Source organism: Somniosus microcephalus, chromosome 4 (assembly GCF_052327205.1).
Source record: "Somniosus microcephalus isolate GS21.2 chromosome 4, FLI_Smic_1.0, whole genome shotgun sequence".
In the NCBI taxonomy this organism is placed as follows: Eukaryota; Metazoa; Chordata; class Chondrichthyes; order Squaliformes; family Somniosidae; genus Somniosus; species Somniosus microcephalus.
In genome coordinates this window covers 54,341,716-54,365,291 of record NC_140990.1, presented here as the reverse complement: position 1 = coordinate 54,365,291, position 23,576 = coordinate 54,341,716, and the positions used below count along the sequence as shown (strand labels likewise).

The following is a 23,576-nucleotide window of genomic DNA, read 5'->3' as shown; positions in this document are numbered from 1 at the left end:
CTACACAATTGCAGCCGACATGAGCAAGGACGTGAGGCTCATTAAAAGACACACTTATTCCATGACTGCAAAGGCTACACTGGGACAAATCTTCAGTTATTTTCATTACAGGCACAATGCAGAGCGGTCCAGCAGCACATGGCACCTTAACAGAGTCTCATCGGCCTACAATATAGAGCTGGAGGATTGGGCCCTGATCTGTTTACTTGTTCATCTCTTGTTCAATACATTTGCTGAGTGCTTTTAAATTTAAAACCAGGTTTGCAGTAATAGTCATGATCACACCCCAGTGGATGTTCCGGGTTGTGTATTTTTAGTTATCCTGGTGTCTAACACACACACATCAATAAAACCGGGAATTCCTGGAAACACGCTGCAGGTCCTTCTTTATCTGGAGATCAAATGTCTGTTGTATAATTGTACCAGCAGTTAACAGGCTCCTGTGAACTCCTCCCTCTGCTATTTTAATGCAGACTTTAACCAATTTATTTTAAACGGGTTTATTTTAAATGAATTAACACCTGCCTTAAAATGTTGGACTCAGGACTGTCCCACAAACTTATTAAATGTTCATGGAATAATTACCACAGTCATTTTTAGACTGGAAACTTAAACCTGTTCCACTTTCAGTCAGGAACAGATCGCAGTTTGACACCAATCTCTGATTTGACAGCACGTTTCCAGCATTCACCGTTGTTCTTCCTGACTCTAAACACAGTTGTAAAGTAGCCTTCTGTTCTGTGCCTAGGAGCTCTGAACCATGGAAGAGAGCGGCTGGGACACATTTCTTACAGGCCTTAAAATTAACCCACACGGGGACTTTGCTGTCAGTGAAGAGAGACGAGAAAGACCAAAGTGCCGTTTGCCCCTCTCAGTGTGGCCCTGAAGGACTGTGTCCAGGCTGAAGTTCTGTTCCCGCCGTACGATCCTCCCCCCAGATTGTCCTTTCTGAGCTCCAGCCAGGTGATGCTAAACACTCAGGTGGGAAAGAGAAAAATCTACAACAACATGTTTAAAACAAAGCTGGTTTATTTGACATCTATCCAGAATATTGAACACCAGCCCAGTTATAGGGGTTAATAACATCAGCAGAAACCCCAACTGTCAGGTTGAACAAGGTTCAGTCCTGGATCTGATTAACAGCAGCAACAACAGAATCCAACCCCTGCAGTCACTTGTGAACTCGCTGGTGTCTCAACATGCTGGATAAATGAGTGAATCCCCTCCCACACACGGAGCAGGTGAACGCCCTCTTCCTAGAGTGAATTCGCTGGTGTATCAGCAGGCTGGATGACACAGTGAATCCTTTCCCACACACGGAGCAGGAGAACAGCCTCTCCCCAGTGTGAAGTCGATGGTGTATCACCAAATCCTTTTTGTATTTAAAGCTCTTCTCACAATCAGAGCATTGAAAAGCTTGATCACCAGTGTGAACAAGTTGGTGTTCAGTGAGGTGTGATGACCGAGCGAATCCCTTCCCACACACGGAGCAGGTGAATGGCCTCTCTCCAGTGTGAACTCGCTGGTGTGCTAGCAAATCCCTTTTGCTTTTAAAGCTCTTCTCACAGTCAGAGCATTGAAAAGGTTTGCCATCAGAGTGAACAAGTCGGTGTTCAGTGAGGTTGGATGACCGAGTGAATCCCTTCCCACACTCAGAGCAGGTGAATGGCCTCTCCCCAGTGTGAGTGCTTTGATGTGCCTGCAGATCCTTTTTGCATTTAAATCTCTTATCACAGTAAGAACATTTCAAAGGTCTCTTATTGGTGTGAACAAGTTTGTGTTTAGTGAGGTTGGATGACTCAGAGAATCCTTTCCCACACTCAGGGCAGGTGAATGGCCTCTCCCCAGTGTGAACTCGCTGGTGTGTCACCAGGTGGAATGAACGAGTGAATCTCTTCCGACAGACGGAGCAGGTGAACGGCCTCTTCCTGGTGTGAGTGCGTTGGTGTACAGTGAGTTCAGATGAACGCCTGAACCCAGTCCCGCACTGAGAGCACCTGAACGGTCTCTAGTCAGTGTGAACACACTGATGACACAAGAGGTCCTTGGATCTTTTATAACACTTCCCGCAGTCCGAGCATTTAAAAGATCCCTTTTCAGTGTGAACTCGCTGATGACATGTCAGGTCCTTGGATCTTTTATAGCACTTCCCACAGTCTGAGCATTTAAATGATCTCGCGTTAGTGTGAACGCGCTGATGACACGTCAGGTCCTTGGATCTTTTATAACACTTCCCGCAGTCCGAGCATTTAAAAGATCTCTCGTCAGTGTGAACTCGCTGATGACACATCAGGTCCTTGGATCTTTTATAACACTTCCCGCAGTCCGAGCATTTAAAAGATCTCTTGTTAGTGTGAACTCGCTGATGACACGTCAGGTCCTTGGATCTTTTATAACACTTCCCACAGTCCGAGCATTTAAAAGATCTCTCATCAGTGTGAACTCGCTGATGGCACATCAGGTCCTTGGATCTTTTATAACACATCCCACAGTCCAAGCATTTAAAAGATATCTCATCAGTGTGAACACATTGATGACACGTCAGGTCCTCAGAGCTTTTATAACACTTGCCACAGTCCGAGCATTTAAAAGATCTCTCGTCAGTGTGAACCCACTGATGGCATATCAGGTCCTCGGAACTTTTATAACTCTTCCCGCAGTCCGAACATTTAAAAGATCTCTCGTCAGTGTGAACACACCGATGGCACGTCAGGTCCTCGGAACTTTTATAACACTTCCCACAATCTGAGCATTTAAAAGATCTCTCATCAGTGTGAACACACTGCTGACACGTCAGGTCCTCAGAACTTTTATAACACATCCCACAGTCCGAGCATTTAAAAGATCTCTCGTCAGTGTGAACACATTGATGGCACGTCAGGTCCTCGGAACGTTTATAACACTTGCCACAGTCCGAGCATTTAAAAGATCTCTCGTCAGTGTGAACCCACTGATGGCATATCAGGTCCTCGGAACTTTTATAGCTCTTCCCGCAGTCCGAACATTTAAAAGATCATTCATCAGTGTGAATACACTGATGACACGTCAGGTCCTCAGGACTTTTATAAAACTTCCCGCAGACCGAGCATTTAAAAGATCTCTCGTCAGTGTGAATACACTGATGACACGTCAGGTCCTCAGAACTTTTATAACACTTCCCGCAGTCCGAACATTTAATAGATCTCTCGTCAGTGTGAACACACTGATGGCACATTAGGTCCTCAGAACTTTTATAACACTTCCCACAGTCCGAGCCTTTAAAAGATCTCTCATCAGTGTGAACACACTGATGACACGTCAGGTCTCTGAACTTTTATAACACTTCCCACAGTCGGAGCATTTAAAAGATCTCTTGTCAGTGTGAACTCGATGATGGCACATCAGGTCCTCGGAACTTTTATAACGCTTCCCACAGTCCGAGCATTTAAAAGATCTCTCGTCAGTGTGAACACACTGATGACACGTCACATCCTCGGAACTTTTATAACACTTCCCACAGTCGGAGCATTGAAAAGGTCGCTCGTCAGTGTGAACATATTGATGGCACATCAGGTCCTCAGAACTTTTATAGCACTTCCCACAGTCCGAGCATTTAAAAGAACTCTCATCAGTGTGAACTTGATGATGGCACATCAGGTCCTCGGAACCTTTATAACACATCCCACAGTCCGAGCATTTAAAAGAACTCTCATCAGTGTGAACACACTGCTGACACGTCAGGTCCTCAGAACTTTTATAACACATCCCACAGTCCGAGTATTTAAAAGATCTCTCGTCAGTGTGAACACATTGATGACACGTCAGGTCCTCGGAACTTTTATAACACTTGCCACAGTCCGAGCATTTAAAAGATCTCTCGTCAGTGTAAACACACTGATGACACGTCAGGTCCTCTGAACTTTTGTAGCACTTCCCGCTGTCCGAGCATTTAAAAGATCTCTCGTCAGTGTGAACTCGATGATGGCACATCAGGTCCTCGGAACCTTTATAACACTTCCCACAGTCCGAGCATTTAAAAGATCTCTCGTCAGTGTGAACACATTGATGGCACGTCAGGTCCTCAGAACTTTTATAACACTTCCCACAGTCCGAGCATTTAAAAGATCTCTCGTCAGTGTGAACACACTGATGACACGTCACATCCTCGGAACTTTTATAACACTTCCCACAATCCGAGCATTGAAAAGGTCTCTCGTCAGTGTGAACACACCAATGGCACGCCAGGTCCTCGGAACTTTTATAACACTTCCCGCAGGCCGAGCATTTAAAAGATCTCTCATCAGAGTGAACACATTCATGACGCGTCAGGTCCTCAGAACTTTTATAACAGTTCCCACAGTCTGAGCATTTAAAAGATCTTTCGTCAGTGTGAACATATTGATGGCACATCAGGTCCTCAGAACTTTTATAGCACTTCCCACAGTCCGAGCATTTAAAAGATCTCTCGTCAGTGTGAACACACTGATGGCACATCAGGTCCTCAGAACTTTTATAACACTTCCCTCAGTCCGAGCATTTAAAAGATCTCTCATCAGTGTGAACACATTGATGACACGTCAGGTCCTCGTAACTTTTATAACACTTCCCACAGTCCGAGCATTTAAAAGATCTCTCGTCAGTGTGAACACATTGATGACACATCAGGTCCTCGGAACTTTTATAACACTTCCCACAGTCTGGGCATTTAAAAGATCTCTCGTCAGTGTGAAAACATCGATGACACGTCAGGTCCTCGGAACTTTTATAACACTTCCCACAGTCCGAGCATTTAAAAGAACTCTCATCAGTGTGAACACACTGCTGACACGTCAGGTCCTCAGAACTTTTATAACACATCCCACAGTCCGAGCATTTAAAAGATCTCTCATCAGTGTGAACACACTGATGACATATCAGGTCCTCGGAACTTTTATAACTCTTCCCGCAGTCCGAGCATTTAAAAGATCTCTCGTCAGTGTGAACACACTGATGGCACATTAGGTCCTCCGAACTTTTATAGCTCTTCCCACAGTCCGAGCATTTAAAAGATCTCTCATCAGTGTGAACACATTGATGACACATCAGGTCCTCTGAACTTTTATAGCACTTCCCACAGTCCGAGCATTTAAAAGATCTCTTGTCAGTGTGAACTTGCTGATGACACGTCAGGTCCTCAGAAGTTTTATAACATTTCCCGCAGTCCAAGCATTTAAAAGATCTCTCGTCAGTGTGAACATATTGATGGCACATCAGGTCCTCAGAACTTTTATAGCACTTCCCACAGTCCGAGCATTTAAAAGATCTCTCGTCAGTGTGAACACACTGATGGCACGTTAGGTCCTCGGAACTTTTATAACACTTCCCACAGTCTGAGCATTGAAAAGGTCTCTCGTCAGTGTGAACACACTGATGCCACGTCAGGTCCTTGGAACTTTTATAAAACTTCCCACAGTCAGAGCATTTAAAAGATCTCTCGTCAGTGTGAACTCGCTGATGACACGTCAGGTCCTTGGAACTTTTATAACAGTTCCCACAGTCCGAGCATTTATAAGATCTCTCATCAGTGTGAACACATTGATGGCACGTCAGGTCCTCAGAACTTTTACAGCATTTCCCGCAGTCCGAGCATTTAAAAGATCTCTCGTCAGTGTGAATACGTTGATGACACGTGAGGTCCTCGGAACTTTTATAACACTTCCCACAGTCTGAGCATTTAAAAGATCTCTCGTCAGTGTGAACACGTTGATGGCACGTCAGGTCCTCAGAACTTTTATAACACTTCCCACAGTCCGAGCATTTAAAAGATCTCTCGTCAGTGTGAACACACTGATGGCACGTCAGGTACTCAGAACTTTTATAACACTTCCCACAGTCCGAGCATTTAAAAGATCTCTCATCAGTGTGAAAACATTGATGACATGTCAGGTCCTCGGAACTTTTAGAACACTTCCCACAGTCTGAGCATTTAAAAGATCTCTCGTCAGTGTGAACACACTGATGGCACATCAGGTCCTCGGAACTTTTATAACACTTCCCACAGTCCGAGCATTTAAAAGATCTCTCGTCAGTGTGAACACATTGATGGCACGTCAGGTCCTCAGAACTTTTATAGCATTTCCCACAGTCCGAGCATTTAAAAGATCTCTCATCAGTGTGAACACGTTGATGACACGTCAGGTCCTCGGAAATTTTATAACACTTCCCACAGTCCGAGCATTGAAAAGATCTCTCGTCAGTGTGAACACACTGATGACACCTCAGGTCCTCGTTACTTTTATAACACTTCCCACAGTCCGAGCATTTAAAAGATCTCTCTTCAGTGTGAACACGCTGATGGCACCTCAGGTCCTCTGAACTTTTATAACACTTCCCACAGTCCGAGCATTTAAAAGATATCTCGTCAGTGTAAACACACTGATGGCACATCAGGTCCTCGGAACTTTTATAACACTTCCCACAGCCCGAGCATTTAAAAGATCTCTCGTCAGTGTAAACACACTGATGGCACGTTAGGTCCTCAGAACTTTCATAGCACTTCCCGCAGTCCGAGCATTTAAAAGATCTCTCGTCAGTGTGAACACACTGATGGCAAGGCAGGTCCTCAGAACTTTTATAACACGTCCCACAGTCCGAGCATTTAAAAGATCTCTCGTAAGTATGAACACATTGATGGCACATCAGGTCCGCAGAACTTTTATAACACTTCCCACAGTCCGAGCATTTAAAAGATCTCTCGTCAGTGTGAACACACTGATGGCAAGGCAGGTCCTCAGAACTTTTATAACACTTCCCACAGGCCGAGCATTTAAAAGATCTCTCGTCAGTGTGAAAACATCAATGACACGTCAGGTCCTCGGAGCTTTTATAACACATCCCACAGTCCGAGCATTTAAAAGATCTCTCTTCAGTGTGAACAAACTCTTGACACGTCAGGTCCTCAGAACTTTTATAACAGTTCCCACAGTCCAAGCATTTAAAAGATCTCTCGTCAGTGTGAACATATTGATGGCACATCAGGTCCTCGGAACTTTTATAGCACTTCCCACAGTCCGAGCATTTAAAAGATCTCTCGTCAGTGTGAACACACTGATGGCACGTTAGGTCCTCGGAACTTTTATAACACTTCCCACAGTCTGAGCATTGAAAAGGTCTCTCGTCAGTGTGAACACACTGATGCCACGTCAGGTCCTTGGAACTTTTATAAAACTTCCCACAGTCAGAGCATTTAAAAGATCTCTCATCAGTGTGAACTCGCTGATGACACGTCAGGTCCTTGGAACTTTTATAACAGTTCCCACAGTCCGAGCATTTAAAAGATCTCTCGTCAGTGTGAACACATTGATGGCACGTCAGGTCCTCAGAACTTTTATAGCATTTCCCACAGTCCGAGCATTTAAAAGATCTCTCGTCAGTGTGAACACGTTGATGACACGTGAGGTCCTCGGAACTTTTATAACACTTCCCACAGTCCGAGCATTTAAAAGATCTCTCGTCAGTGTGAACACACTGATGGCACGTCAGGTACTCAGAACTTTTATAAAACTTCCCACAGTCCGAGCATTTAAAAGATCTCTCGTCAGTGTGAACACGTTGATGGCACGTCAGGTCCTCAGAACTTTTATAAAACTTCCCACAGTCCGAGCATTTAAAAGATCTCTCGTCAGTGTGAACACACTGATGGCACGTCAGGTACTCAGAACTTTTATAACACTTCCCACAGTCCGAGCATTTAAAAGATCTCTCATCAGTGTGAAAACATTGATGACATGTCAGGTCCTCGGAACTTTTAGAACACTTCCCACAGTCTGAGCATTTAAAAGATCTCTCGTCAGTGTGAACACACTGATGGCACATCAGGTCCTCGGAACTTTTATAACACTTCCCACAGTCCGAGCATTTAAAAGATCTCTCATCAGTGTGAACACATTGATGGCACGTCAGGTCCTCAGAACTTTTATAGCATTTCCCACAGTCCGAGCATTTAAAAGATCTCTCATCAGTGTGAACACGTTGATGACACGTCAGGTCCTCGGAAATTTTATAACACTTCCCACAGTCCGAGCATTGAAAAGATCTCTCGTCAGTGTGAACACACTGATGACACCTCAGGTCCTCGTTACTTTTATAACACTTCCCACAGTCCGAGCATTTAAAAGATCTCTCTTCAGTGTGAACACGCTGATGGCACCTCAGGTCCTCTGAACTTTTATAACACTTCCCACAGTCCGAGCATTTAAAAGATATCTCGTCAGTGTAAACACACTGATGGCACATCAGGTCCTCGGAACTTTTATAACACTTCCCACAGCCCGAGCATTTAAAAGATCTCTCGTCAGCGTAAACACACTGATGGCACGTTAGGTCCTCAGAACTTTCATAGCACTTCCCGCAGTCCGAGCATTTAAAAGATCTCTCGTCAGTGTGAACACACTGATGGCAAGGCAGGTCCTCAGAACTTTTATAACACGTCCCACAGTCCGAGCATTTAAAAGATCTCTCGTAAGTATGAACACATTGATGGCACATCAGGTCCGCAGAACTTTTATAACACTTCCCACAGTCCGAGCATTTAAAAGATCTCTCGTCAGTGTGAACACACTGATGGCAAGGCAGGTCCTCAGAACTTTTATAACACTTCCCACAGGCCGAGCATTTAAAAGATCTCTCATCAGTGTGAACACACTGATGACACATCAGGTCCTCGGAACTGTTATAGCACTTCCCACAGTCCGAGCATTTAAAAGATCTCTCGTCAGTGTGAACACATTGATGGGACGTCAGGTCCTCAGAACTTTTATAGCACTTCCCACAGTCCGAGCATTTAAAAGCTCTCTTGTCAGTGTGAACACAATGATGACACGTCAGGTCCTCTGAACTTTTATAACACATCCCACAGTCCGAACATTTAAAAGATCTCTCATCAGTGTGAACACATTGATGGCACGTCAGGTCCTCTGAACTTTTATAACACTTCCCACAGTCCGAGCATTTAAAAGATCTCTCGTCAGTGTGAACACATTCATGACACGTCAGGTCCTCGGAACTTTTATAACACTTCCCACAGTCCGAGCATTTAAAAGATCTCTCGTCAGTGTGAACACATTCATGACATGTCAGGTCCTCGGAACGTTTATAACACTTCCCACAGTCTGAGCATTTAAAAGATCTCTCGTCAGTGTGAACACATTGATGGCACGTGAGGTCCTCGGAACTTTTATAACACTTCCCACAGTCCGAGCATTTAAAAGATCTCTCGTCAGTGTGAACACATTCATGGCACGTCAGGTCCTCAGAACTTTTATAACACGTCCCACAGTCCGAGCATTTAAAAGATGTCTCATCAGTGTGAACACATTGATGACACCTCAGGTCCTCAGAACTTTTATAATACTTCCCACAGTCCGAGCATTTAAAAGATCTCTCATCAGTGTGAACACGCTGATGGCACGTCAGGTCCTCGTTACTTTTATAACACTTCCCGCAGTCCGAGCATTTAAAAGATCTCTCGTTAGTGTGAACACACTGATGGCACGTCAGGTCCTCGTTACTTTTGTAGCACTTCCCGCAGTCTGAGCATGTCAAAGGTCTCTTGTCAGTATGAAGTCGCTGGTGTCTCAACAGGTGAGATGATGTCCTGAACCTCTTCCTGCAGTGAGAGCAGCTGAACGGTGTGTAACCAGTGTGAATATACTGGTGCTCTGTCAGTGCCTCAGGGCGTTTAAAGCTTTTCTTGCAGTCGGAGCATTTAAACTTTCTCTTTTCAGCGTGGACTCGGTGGTGTCTCAGCAGGGCAGATGACTGAGTGAATCCCTTCCCACACACGGAGCAGGTGAACGGTCTCGCCCCGGTGTGACTGCACCGATGAATTTCCAGCTCAAACGAGTAATTGAATCTCTTCCCACAGTCCCCACATTTCCACGGCTTCTCTCCGGTGTGACTGCGCTTGTGTCTCGACAGGTCAGATTCTTGGCTGAATCCTCGTCCACACACTAAACATATGTACGTTTCCTCCCCACCGTGAATGGTGCTTTTTGCTTCCATGTTCAAAGGCCGATGATATTCAGGTGCCAATGTAAGAGTGACTCTGTCATATCTTGATGTGGTGTTTGGTTTGAATTTCCCATCTACAAATCTTCCCCTTCTTGGTACCCTGTAACATGGATTTAATACAGCAAAAAGGGAGTGTGAGAGCGAGACCCCACAAAAAAGCAGGTTGTGAAATTGAGCTTAATGAATCTGGTCATTAGTGGGGCCGGTATTAGAACAAAGTGACCGTGAAAGCTGCTGGATTGTTGTAAAAACACAAGTGGTTCACTAATGTCCTTCAGGCAAGGGGACCGACCACCCCATCTGTCCCACGACTGCCTAGAAGGAAAAAGGCAGAAGGCGCATGGGAACACCATCACCTCCAAGTTCTGCTCCAAGTCACACACCATCCTGACTTGGACATATATCACCATTCCTTCATCGTCGCTGGGTCAAAATCCTGGAACTCTAACGGCACGGTGGGAGCCCTTCACCACACGGACTGCAGCGGTTCAAGTAGGCGGCTCACCACCACCTTCTCAACGGGCAACTAGGGATGGGCAATAAATGCTGGCCTTGCCAGTGGCGCACACATCGCAAAAATTAATTTAAAAAACTTGTATGCGTAAACTGGATTAAAAGCCTCTACACAAATACTTGTTCCTAAAACAATACTTTTTTACATTGTATGGACAGTGTCTATTTAACAACCTAATCTCCCGCAGAATCCACCTCCCTTGACAGTCCCACATTGGAAATTGTTGGGTCCTCCTGGGCTCAGAAGTACTGGGGGTTAAACCCAGCAGCTTCTCCTCCATCTCCACTCCAGCTCAAACTGAAGCAACAAAAAGACCTACACAGGCGGCCAGGGACCTACCTTCCGTCAGCCTGCAATAAAACTCTTCCCCACAGCCACTGACTAATGGCGGCCGCAGCACCCACACTTCCCCGCGCCCCAGAAACCGCTCTATCCAAGGCGCTGATTTCCCCGCTGTGAGTGCGCATGCTCCCCGGGGCCGTGGGCCATTCTGGGAGCCTGGCTCCTGTCCTTTGTCCTGAGTCGGACTCGGTGGAACCAGCTGAAGAAACTGGGAAGTGGCGGCTCGGATGGGGGAGGCGCTACACCCTGGGTTTCCTGGTGCCGGGGCCCTGGCCGCACGTCCGCCGGGCCAAGCCGCTCTGATTCTGATTGAGTTTTTTGATGAGGTAACAGAGAGGGTTGATGAGGGCAATGCGGTTAACGTGGTGTACCTGGATTCCAAAAGGCGTTCGACAAGTGCCACATAATAGGCTTGCCAGCAAAGTTGAAGCCCATGGAATAAAAGGGACAGTGGCAGCATGGATACGAAATTGGCTAAGTGACAGGAAACAGAGAGTAGTGGTGAACGGTTGTTTTTCGGACTGGAGGAAGGTACACAGTGGTGTTCCCCAGGGGTCGGTACTAGGACCACTGCTTTACTTGATATATATTAATGACTTAGACTTGGATGCACAGGGCACAGTTTTAAAATTTGCAGATGACACAAAACTTGGAAGTATAGTGAACAGTGGGGAGAATAGTGATAGACTTCAAGAGGACAGAGACAGGCTGGTGGAATGGGCGGACACGTGGCAGATGAAATTTAACACAGAAAAGTGCGAAGTGATACATTTTGGTAGGAAGAACGAGGAGAGGCAATATAAACTAAAGGGTACAATTCTAAAGTGGGTGCATGATCACCAACAACGATGAGTCAGCCTACAGGGAGGAGGTCCAGCATCTCGTGAAGTGGTGCATCGATAACAACCTGGCCCTTAACATCAAGAAAACCAAAGAAATCATTGTGGACTTCAGGAAGTCCAATGGCGGAAGTCACCCCCCCCATCCACATCAATGGGGCTGTGGTGGAAAGGGTGGACAGCTTTAAGTTCCTCGGAGTCCACATCACGGAAGACCTCTCCTGGTCCCTCAATACCTCCTCTCTGGTGAAGAAGGCCCAGCAGCGCCTATATTTCCTAAGGAGGCTGAAGGGATGTAACCTGTCACCCCTGATCCTCTCTAACTTTTACCGCTGCACAATAGAGAGCATCCTGATGAACTGTATCACAGTATGGTATGGCAGCTGTAGCTACTATGACCGGAAAGCCCTGCAGCGGGTAGTCAAAACTGCCCAACGCATTACCGGCACCCGGCTACCGACCATAGAGCACATATACCAGAAACGCTGTTTACGGAGGTCACGGTCCATCATCAAAGACCCTACCCACCCCAGCCACAGTCTGTTCGCCCTCCTGCCATCTGGGAGACGCTACAGATGCATTCGCACCCGTACAACCAGATTTAGGAACAGCTTCTTTCCCAGGGCTGTCATCCTACTGAACTCCACAAATAAACTCTAAAGCCTGCACATCTGCCAATGCACTTTATTATGGTTATGTTTATGTTAATGTATTACAAGCCAAATGTATGTTGAATGTTTAAATGTCTTAATCTAAATGTACACTCTCGGGAGCCGCAAGCCTACATTTCGTTGTACTGCACTTGTGCACTAATAATGACAATAAAGTTGATTATTATGAACAGAGAGATCTGGGGGTATGTGTGCACAAATCATTGAAGGTAGCAGGGCAGGTTGAGAAAGCGGTTAAAAAAGCATACCGGATCCTGGGCTTTATAAATAGAGGCATAGAGTCCAAAAGCAAGGAAGTTATGATGAACCTTTATAAAACACTGGTTCGGCCCCAACTGGAGTATTGTGTCCAATTCTGGGCACCGCACTTTATGAAGGATGTGAAGGCCTTAGAGAGGGTGCAGAAAAGATTTACAAGAATGGTTCCAGGGATAAGGGATGAGGGACTTCAGTTACGTGGATAGACTGGAGAAGCTGGGGTTGTTCTCCTTAGAGCAGAGAAGGTTGAGAGGAGATTTGATGGAGGTTTTCAAAATCACGAGGGGTCTGGACAGAGTAGATAGAGAGAAACTGTTCCCATTGGTGGAAGGGTCGAGAACCAGAGGGCACAGATTTAAGGGGATTGGCAGAAGAACCAAAGGCGACATGAGGAAAAACTTTTTTATGCAGCGAGTGGTGAGGATCTGGAATGCACGGCCTGAAAGGGCGGTGGAGGCAGATTCAATCACAGCTTTCAAAAGGGAATTGGATAAATACCTGAAGTAAAGAAATGTGCAGGGTTACGGGGAACGGGCGGGGAGTGGGACTAGCTGAAATGGTCTTGCAGAGAGCCGGCATGGGCTCGACGGGCCAAATGGCCTCCTTCTGTGCTGTAACCATTCTATGATTCTATGAAATATTAGAAAGTTTGTTCCACAGAAGCACGAGGTTTATCTGCTTTTATTGATGAATTTTAAAAGTCTCTATTAAAACCTGAGCCAGTGTGTTGTGAGACAAAGAGCCTTGTGTCCAATAAGGGGAATAAAGGCCCACAGCCTCCCCTGGCCCCGGGCCCTGAACAAGGGACTGGAGAAACTCGCTGCCCTGCGGATCAGACAATCAGCCGACGCTAGTCCCGCCCCTCGGGCTCCCCGATTGGTTGGAGGACCCGCCGCCGGCTCGCTCCTCCAGCCGCGCCCCGCTCGCTGCCTATTGGTCGGAAGCTCCCGTCAATCAGGCCGCGGGCCCGGGTCACGTGTCCCCCAGGAGATCACGTGCACTGACCAACTGACGCCGGCCGGTCCGGGGCCTCGCGGACTCTCAGGTTTTTCTATTTCTCTTTATTCTCTCCCGATCCAACCCTCCCCCCCACCCCGCGCGATTCTGCACCCAATCGGAGCGGAGAAAACTCACTTTGCGTCACCGATCGCGACTCTGTAACCGACACCAAGGCCTTTCCCGGAATGCCCCGCGCCGATTCCGAGCGACAGGATCCGAGTGCGCATGCGCAGCTCTGAGTGGGGGAGCGGGGTGTTGGTGTACTCTGGGCATGCGCTGTTATTACCCTTGGTGACCGGCAGGGGTCGCTGTGCCGGACTCGGCCCAAACCGCCGTCCCGCGTACGCATGCGCGGACTCTCGGCTGTCAATCAACCAACAGCCAGAAGAGGTCGCTGGTGAGACCAGTGAAGAAAGAAAGAGTTGCATTTATATTGCGCCTTTCACCACCACCGGACGTCCCAAAGCCTTTACAGTTAATGAAGTACTTTTGAAATGTAGTCACTGTTGTAATGTAGGAGACGCGGAAGTCAATAATCGGACAGCAAGCTCCCACAAACAGCAATGTGATAATGACCAGATAATCTATCTTTTTGTTATGTTAATTGAGGGATAACCATTGGCTAGGACACCGGGGATAACTCCCCTGCTCTTTCCCACATTATAACAGTGACTACACTCCAAAAGTACCTCGTTGGTTGTAAAGCACATCAAGACGTCTGCTGGTCATGAAAGCACTGTATAAATGCAAGCCTATCTTTCTTGAAATAGTGCCATGGGATCTTTTACATCCACCTGAGAGAGCAGACAGGGCCTCAGTTTAATGTCTCATCCAAAAGACGGCACCTCCGACAGTGCCACACTCCCTCAGCACTGCACTGGAGTGTCAGCCTAGATTTCTATGTTCAAGTTTCTGGAGTGGAACTTGAACCCACAACTTTCTGACTCAGAGGCAAGAGTGCTACCCACTGAGCCACTGGCTGACACTAAAGAACAAGCAGTTCTGACGAAAGGTCATTGACCTGAAACGTTAACTCTGTTTCTGTCTCCACAGATGCTGCCTGACCTGCTGAGTATTTCCAGCAGTTTCTGTTTTTATTAAAGAAACGAGGGAGTGATTGCTGACAGGAAGAATGTTGGGTCGTCCTGCGCATGTGCACCTCCCCGGCGGCTGAGGCGAAACACCGACTTGCCCCCACCTGAGCCGCACACGCGTACCAGATGTTGCGGCTCCGCATGCGCGCCCGATGTTCCAACCGCGGGGTTTTGTGCGCTGAGCATGCGCGTTGCGGACCGATCGGGACGGGCGATTGTGGAGCAGGAGGAAGAGCGCGGGGGCCATGAGGCGCATGCGCGGGACTCAGCGTCAACAGAGCGGTTTCTGGAGCGCCGGGGCTTGTGGGTATTGCAGCCGCCATTACTGCTGATCCTTTCAACCAACATGTGCAGCAGCTGGGGCCTGAAAATCAGCTTCACTGCCCCTAGGTTAGGAAAGAGGAAAATTAAACAACAGTTTGTCTCTGATCCTTTTCTGAACTCATTTTACAGGGTTATAGAAGTGGAGCAGTTACAGGCGGGAAGCTCAGACCAAACATCACGTCAAGATCTGACAGAGTTGCTCGATTCATCAGGACCTGAATATCATCGGCCTTTGCACATGGAAGGAGAAAGCAGCGATCGTAGCGTTGACAAACCGCACACGCGTTCGGTGTGTGGACGTGGTTTCAGCCGATTGCCTGACCTGGTGAGACACGTGCACCGTCACACCGGGGAGAAACCGGGTAAAGGTGGGGACGGCGGGAAGGGATTCAGTTCCCCATCTGCATTGGAAGTTCAACGGCGCAGTCACACCAGGGACAGTCCGTTCACCTGCTCCATGTGTGGAAAGGGATTTGTTTGTTCATCCCATCTGCAAACACACAAGCGAGTTCACACTGGGGAGAGACCATTTCAGTGTTCTGACTGTGGGAAGAGCTTTAAAATCCCTGGGGATCTGAAGAAACACCAGCGAGTTCACACTGATGAGAGACCATTTCAATGTTCTGACTGTGGGAAGGGATTCACTCAGTCATCCAACCTGCAAACACACCAGCTTGTTCACACTGATGAGAGACCATTTCAATGTTCTGACTGTGGGAAGAGCTTTAAAAGCCCCAGGGAACTGAAGGAACACCAGCTTGTTCACACTGATGAGAGACCATTTAAATGTTCTGACTGTGGGAAGAGCTTTAAAAGCCCCAGGGAACTGAAGGAACACCAGCTTGTTCACACTGACGAGAGACCATTTCAGTGTTCTGACTGTGGGAAGAGCTTTAAAAGCCCCGGGCATCTGAAGGGACACCAGCGAGCTCACACTGATGAGAGACCATTTCAGTGTCCTGACTGTGGGAAGAGCTTTAAAAGCCCCGGGGAACTGAAGAAACACCAGCGAGCTCACACTGATGAGAGGCCATTTAACTGTCCTGACTGTGGGAAGAGCTTTAAAATCCCTTGGGAACTCAAGCAACACCAGCAAGTTCACACTGGGGAGAGGCTGTTCACCTGCTCTGTGTGTGGGAAGGGATTCGCTCGATCCTCCACCCTCCTGACACACCAGCTTGTTCACACTGACAAGAGACCCTTTAAATGTTCTGACTGTGGGAAGAGCTTTAAAAGTTTGAAGAGCCTTAAGAGTCACCAGCGTGTTCACACTGATCATCAAATCTAACAGCACAGAAGGAGGTGATTCTGCCCATCGTGTCTGTGCCGGCTCTTTGAAAGAGCTGTCCAATTTAGTCCCAAACCCCAGCTTTATCCCCAGAACTCTGCAAACTAGTCCTCTTCAAGTACGTGTCCAATTACTGTTTGAAAGTTCCTGTGGAACCTGATTCCAGCATCCTTTCAGATGCTGCGTTCCAGATCCTAACAACCCTCTGTGTGAAAACAATTATCCTCATTCCCTACTAGTTCTTTTAGCAACTATTTTAAATCTGTAACCTTTGGTTACCGACCCACTTGCCAGAGTGAACAGTTTCTCCCTACTTGCTCGATCAAAACCCCTCATCATTTTGAACACCTCTATTAGGTCTCCTCTTAACCTTCTCTGCTCTAAGGGGAACAATCCCAGCTTCTCCAATCTCTCCACATAACTGAAGTCCCTCATCCCTGGTACCATCCTGGTCAACCTCCTCTGTACCCTCTCCAAGGCCTTGACATCCTTCCTAAAGTGTGGTGCCCAGAACTGTACACAAGACTCCAGCTGAGGCCAAAACCCTGCAGCTGTACAAAACCCTGGTTAGACCACACCTGGAGCACTGTGAGCAGTTCTGGGCACCACACCTTAGGAAGGATATATTGGCCTTGGAGGGAGTGCAGTGTAGGTTTACCAGAATGATACCCAGACTTCAAGGGTTAAGTTACGGGGAGAGATTACACAAATTAGGGTTGTATTCCCTGGAATTTAGAAGGTTAAGGTGTGATCTGATCGAAGTTTTCAGGATATTAAGGGGAACAGATAGGGTAGATAGAGAGAAACTATTTCCACTGGTTGGGGATTCTAGGACTGGGGACATAGTCTAAAAATTAGAGCCAGACCTTTCAGGAGTGAAATTAGGAAACATTTCTACACACAAAGGGTGGTAGAAGTTTGGAACTCTCTTCCGCAAACGGCAATTGATGCGAGATCAATTGTTAATTTTAAATCTGAGATTGATAGGTTTTTGTTACCCAAAGGTATTAAGGGATATGGGCCAAAGTCAGGTGTATGGAGTTAGGTCGCAGATCAGCCATGATCTTATTGAATGGCGGAAGAGGCTCGAGGGGCTGAATGGCCTCCTCCTGTCCTATGTTCCTAACTAGTGATTTGTAAAGGTTTAGTGTAACTTCCTTGTTTTTGTATTCAATGGCCCTATTTACAAAGCCAAGTATCCCATACGCTTTCTGAACCGCCTCACCAACTTGCCGTGGCACTTTCAAAGATTTGTGAATATGGACCCCCAGGTCCCTCTGCTCTTGCACCCCCTCAAAATAGTCCCATTTAGATTATACGGCCTCTCCCTGTTGTTTCTCCCAAAGTGCATCACTTCACACTTATCCTCATTTAATTTCATCTGCCTTGTGTCTGCTCATTTCACAGTCTGTCTCTGTCCTCCTGAAGTCTGCTACTACTATGCTCACTATTTACTACGTTGCCAAGTTTTGTATCATCTGTAAACTTTGAAATTTTACACCTATACCCAAGTCCATGTCAGTTATATATAACAAGAAAAGCAATGGTCCTAATCCCGACCCCTGGGGGAACCCACTGCATACTTCCCTCCAGTCAGAAAAACATCCCTCAGCACTGCTCACTGCCTCCTCTCCCTTAGCCAATTATATACCCAAATTACCATCAGCCCTTTAATTCCCTGTGCGTCTATTTTCCGAGTAAGTCTCTTATGTGGTACTTTATCAAATGCCTTTTGAAAGTCCATATAAACAACATCTACTGCACTACCGTCATCAACTCTCTGTTACTTCATCAAAGAACTCAATCAGGTTAGTCAGACACGATTTACCTTCAACAAATCCATACTGGCTGCCCCTTATTAACCCATGCTTCTCCAAGTGAGAATTAATTTTGTCCTTGACAATGGCCTCTAGTCGTTCACCCATCACTGACATTAGACTGATTGGCCTGTAGTTACCAGGTTTATCCCTCTCCCCTTTTTTAAACAGGGTGTAACATTTGCAATCCTCCAGTCCTCTGGCACCACTCCCATATATCTGAGGGAGATTGAAAGATTGTGGTCAGAGCTTCTGCTGTCTCCACCCTAGTTTCCCTCAGCAACCTAGGATGCATCCCATCTGGACCGGGTGACTTGTTAACTTTGAGTGATGACAACCTATTTAGCACCTCCTTTTTATCTATTTTTATCCAATTTCTCTACTTCCCCCTCCTCTACTGCGACATTAACTTCATCCTCTTCTTTTGTGAAGACAGATGCTAAGTACTCATTCAGTACCTCAGCCACGCCCTCTGCCTCCATATGATGAGCTCCTATTTGGTCCCTAATCGGCCCCACCATTCCTTTAACTATGCTTTTATTTTTCATATGTTTATAGAAGATTTTTGGGTTCTCTTTTATGTTACCCGCTAATCTTTTCTCATATTGTCTCTTTGCCCTTCTTATATCCTATTTCAATTTCCCCCGCACTCTCTGTATTCTGCCTGGTTTTTGACTGTATTCTGTACCTGACATTTGTCGTAAACCTCCTTTTTCTGTTTTATTCTAACCTCGATATCCTTTGTCATCGGGAGCTCCAGCTTTGGATGCCCCATCTTTCCTCCTTATGGGAATATGTTTGGTTTGTACCCGAACTATCTCAGCCTTGAAGGCCTGCCATTGGTCATTCACTGTTTTCTTGGACAATCTTTGTTTCCAGTCCACCTGAGCTCGATCCCTTCTCAAATCACTGAAATTGTCTCTCTTCTAGCTGGGTATTTTCACTGTTGATTTTTCTTTGTCCCTTTCCATAACTACTTTAAACCTAATGATATTGTGATCACTGTTAACCAGATCCGTCCTGCCCCAGAAACGATGAGAGACCCTTTAAATGTTCTGACTGTGTAAAGAGGTTTCAGAGTTCATCCAACCTGCTGAGTCACCAGCGAGTTCACACAGATCTTCTAAAAAAGGAAGATGTTTTAGAAAGGCTGGCGGCACTAAAAGTTCACAGCCATCTCAGAGTAGTGACCCTTTAATTACAATCTCGCAAAACAAGAAGAATTCACCAGACTGATACCTAGGATGGCAGGAATGACGTATGAGGAGAGATTGGGTCGACTGGGCTTATACTCGCTGGAGTTTAGAAGAATGAGAGGGGATCTCATTGAAACTTATAAAATTCTAACAGGACTAGACAGACTAGATGCAGGAAGGATGTTCCCGATGGCGGGGGAGTCCAGAACCAGGGGTCACAGTCTAAGGATAAGGGGTAAGCCATTTAGGACAGAGATGAGGCGGAATTTCTTCACCCAGAGAGTGGTGAACCTGTGGAATTCTCTACCACAGAAGGCAGTTGAGGCCAATTCAGTAAATATAGTCAAGAAGGAGTTAGATATATTTCTTAAGGCTAAAGGGATCAAGGGGTATGGGGAGAAGGCAGGGACAGGGTACTGAGTTTGGATGATCAGCCATGATCTCATTGAATGGCGGAGCAGGCTCGAGGGGCCGAATGGCCTACTCCTGCTCCTATCTTCTATGTTTCTATGTAATCACTGTCCCTTTAACTACCACAAATGCCTGTGTGGAGGAGAGGGGAGATACAGTCTGTCCCAGTAACTGTCACAGAACAGAATTAACGACCCTGTCCCATAAGGGCTCGACCCTTCCCACTCACTGCTTTTCCTCAATTGTCTCATCCTTAAAATTCTCAATTCTTGTTTTCAAATCCCTCCGTGGCCTCGCCCCTCCCTATCTCTGTAATCTCTTCCAGCCCCTACAACCCCCCGAGATATCTGCGCTCCTCTAATTCTGGCCTCTTGAGCATCCCCGATTTTAATTGCTCCAGCATTGGCGGCCGTGCCTTCAGTTGCCTGGGCCCTAAGCTCTGGAATTCCTTCCCTAAACCTCTCCATCTCTCTACCTCTCTCCTTCTTTAAGATGCTCCTTAAAACCTACTTCTTTGACCAAGTTTTTGGTCGTCTGCCCGAATATCTCCTTATGTGGCTCGGTGTCAAATTTTGTTTTATAACGATCCTGTGAAGAGCCTTGGGACGTTTTACTACATTAAAGGCGCTTTATAAATACAAGTGGTTGTTGCTGTTTCCTGAAACTAATAATAAATTCCCCAGAGGGAAAGAAACTTGTACTTTTACTCCCAAATATTAAAAAGTTTGTTTTACAGAAGCACGAGGTCTTTCTGCATTTATTAATCAATTTAAAAAGTCTCTATTAAAATCTGAGCCAGTGTGTTGTGAGACAAAGAGCCTTGTGTCCAATAAGGGGAATAAAGGCCCACAGCCTCCCCTGGCCCCGGGCCCTGAACAAGGGACTGGAGAAACTCGCTGCCCTGCGGATCAGACAATCAGCCGTCACTAGTCCCGCCCCTCGGGCTCCCTGATTGGTTGAAGGCCCCGCCGCCGGCTCGCTCCTCCAGCCCCGCCCCGCTCGCTCCCTATTGGTCGGAAGCTCCCGTCAATCAGGCCGTAGGCCCGGGTCACGTGTCCCTCACCGACTTTACCAAGAAACGTCGACTCTAATTTCTCTCCACGGATGTTGCCTGGCCTGCTGAGTTTTTCCAGCATTTTCTATTATTATTACAAAGAAAGCCTCGCACGGTCGCCGGGCGGAGCTGCGGGGTCGGGAGATTAATAAACTGCGGGTAGGCCACGCCGCAGGGTTTATAAAGTTGGAGAACGGCCTCAGGCCCGAATGAGATCCAGCGGCCCAGTCTGTGATCCACCGGACGGCAGTGGTGAGGCTTTTTCTCGGTGACAGGCCCGGGTTAGGCGCCGCCATCTTCATGGAGGAAAGACAGACCGGTTCCACCTGCAGCAGGGCGCATGCATGGCCATCTTGGCACAGGAACAGTGAGTGGGCGGGGCTCCAGGGTCCCAGTGACCAGGAGAGACAATCAGTGACTCATTGATTTTATTCTCACTCTGCACACAGCGGGTGTAGAACTGAACCCAACCAGAGTAGAGGGAGGGGGAAACTGGGAGTGGAGGAAAGAAATGTTGGAGATGGTGCGATGGGTTTGGATTTCAGCACAGGGAGGAGGGAGAGTGTGTGGGACGGGGATTTACAGCTTTGGGGGAACAAGAGAGACAAGAATGCTACACAGAAACTCGAATTGTCTGTTCTGAATTTCTATCCTGCACTTCCAGTGATGACTTTTGTAAACTCCTTTTACAGGGTATTAGAAGGGGAGGATTTACAGACGGGAAACTCAAACCAAACATCACATCAAGATCTGAGCGAGTCACTCCATTCATCAGGACCTGAATATCATCGGCCTTTGAATGTGGAAGGAGAAATGTCTGTCTGTTCTGTCTGTGGGGAAAGATTTCAAACATCAGTGTGACTGGAAAAGCACTTTAACCAGTTACGCAGCCTAAAAAAACATCGCACAGTGGGAAAAGAAAGGGAGCGAGAGAGAAAGGGAGCGAGAGAGAGAGAGAGGGAGAGAAAGGGAGCGAGAAAGAGAGATAGAGAGAAAGGGAGTGAGAGAGAGAGAAAGATAGAGAGAGAGAGAGAAAGGGAGCCAGAGAGAGAGAGTGTTCCGTGTGTGGACGAAGCTTCAACTGATCATCCAACCTGGAGAGACACAGACACCCGCACCACGGAGAAACCCTGGAAATGTGGGGACTGTGGGAAGGGATTCAATTATCCATCCAAGCTGGAAACTCATCGGCGCACTCACACCGGGGAGAGGCCGTTCACCTGCTCCGTGTGTGGGAAGGGATTTGCAGAGTTATCCAAGCTCCAGATACACCAGCGAGTTCACACTGGGGAGAGGCCGTTCACCTGTATTGAATGTGGGAAGGGATTCACTCAGTCATCCAGCCTCCATAGACACCAGCGAGTTCACACTGGGGAGAAACCGTTCCCCTGCTCCGTGTGTGGGAAGGGATTTGCAGAGTTATCCAAGCACCAGATACACCAGAGAGTTCACTCTGGTGAGAGGGCGTTCACATGTATTGAATGTGGAAAGGGATTCACTCAGTTATACAATCTCCAGTTATACCATCCCCGAGTTCACACTGGGGAAAGGCCATTCACCTGCTCTATGTGTAGGAAGGGATTCACTCAGTCATCCCATCTTCTGACACACCAACTTGTTCACACTGTTAAAAGACCATTTAGATGTTCTGACTGTGAGAAGAGCTTTAAAAGCACAAGCGACCTGCTGACCCACCAATGCACTCACACTGGGGAGAGGCCGTTCACCTGCTCCGTGTGTGGGAAGGGATTCACTCAGTCATGCACTCTGCTGAGACACCAGCGAGTTAACACTGAGGAGAGATCTTTCACGTGCTCTTATTGTGGGAAGATTTTCACTTGGAAGTCTAACCTGCTTAATCACCAGCGAGTTCACACTGGGGAGAGGCCATTCACCTGCTCCATGTGTGGGAAGGGATTCACCCGTTCATCCCATCTGCTGAGACACCAGTGAGTTCACCGGTGACTGCAGGGGTTTGATTCTGCTGTTATTGCTGCTGTTAATCAAATCCAGGACTGAACCATGTTTCTCTGGCAATTGGGCTTTGTTTCTGCTGATGTTAATAACCAGATTAACTGGGGTTGATATTAATATTCTGGACCAATATTAAATAAATCAGCTTTGTTTCAAACACAGTGTGTCTAATATTTGATTTCTCCATGATAAGAAGAGACTAATTGATGTTCTGTTACTGACTGTTTCTTACTCTGGATTATTTCAGTTCTCATCTAACTCGCCTTCTACCACATCAAACCCCAAGCTTGTTCCATTTGTGTACACGGTCTGTGGGTGTCATAGACTGAATTATAGTGTCTCGCTTTACTCTCATCTGAAATTCCTTTGAACCACCCCTTTACAGAACTAACTTGTATAAGATTTGAAATCTGTTATTTTCTGTATCATTTACCTCTTTTGGATCCGATTTTTTTTTAAACTCCACACACACTGCATGTGACAGCCTTAGAAATGTTCTGATCTTTGTAATTGCCATTGCTGATGTTGATGGTCCCGTCAATTAATCTCATTACTAACATACCTTGCACTATTTCTTTAATCGAGATAATTGTTTCAAATACTTCTTTATCAGGACTTTAGCTCCTCCATTGATCCCTGTCAATAATCCTTGGTCAGGGGCTGGGGTTAAGGTGTAGGATTGGGGTTAGTGGTTGGGGCTCGTGGTTATTGGTCAGGATTGGGGTTAGTGGTTATTGGTCAGGATTGGGGTTAGTGGTTGGGGGTA

At 46.8% G+C, this 23,576-nt stretch overlaps 2 protein-coding genes and 1 pseudogene across 2 annotated transcripts; 1 reads left to right on the top strand and 2 right to left on the bottom strand.

Annotated features, from left to right (window-relative positions):
• Positions 1-1,029: 1,029 nt before the first annotated feature.
• Positions 1,030-6,405, bottom strand: LOC147118915 (uncharacterized). The gene is made up of 3 exons (XM_085983994.1): positions 6,320-6,405; positions 2,444-2,678; positions 1,030-2,008 (listed from the first exon to the last, which is right to left on the bottom strand). The coding sequence occupies exons 1-3, from the start codon at positions 6,403-6,405 to the stop codon at positions 1,172-1,174; spliced, it is 1,158 nt and encodes a 385-aa protein (XP_085840120.1). The 3' UTR covers positions 1,030-1,171.
• A 408-nt stretch (positions 6,406-6,813) lies between these two features.
• LOC147118914 (uncharacterized) lies at positions 6,814-10,020 on the bottom strand. Its single transcript, XM_085983993.1, has 4 exons — positions 9,751-10,020; positions 8,504-9,669; positions 7,580-8,167; positions 6,814-6,961 (listed from the first exon to the last, which is right to left on the bottom strand). The coding sequence occupies exons 1-4, from the start codon at positions 10,018-10,020 to the stop codon at positions 6,814-6,816; spliced, it is 2,172 nt and encodes a 723-aa protein (XP_085840119.1).
• A 276-nt stretch (positions 10,021-10,296) lies between these two features.
• LOC147118913 (uncharacterized) lies at positions 10,297-23,206 on the top strand (annotated as a pseudogene).
• Positions 23,207-23,576: the final 370 nt, after the last annotated feature.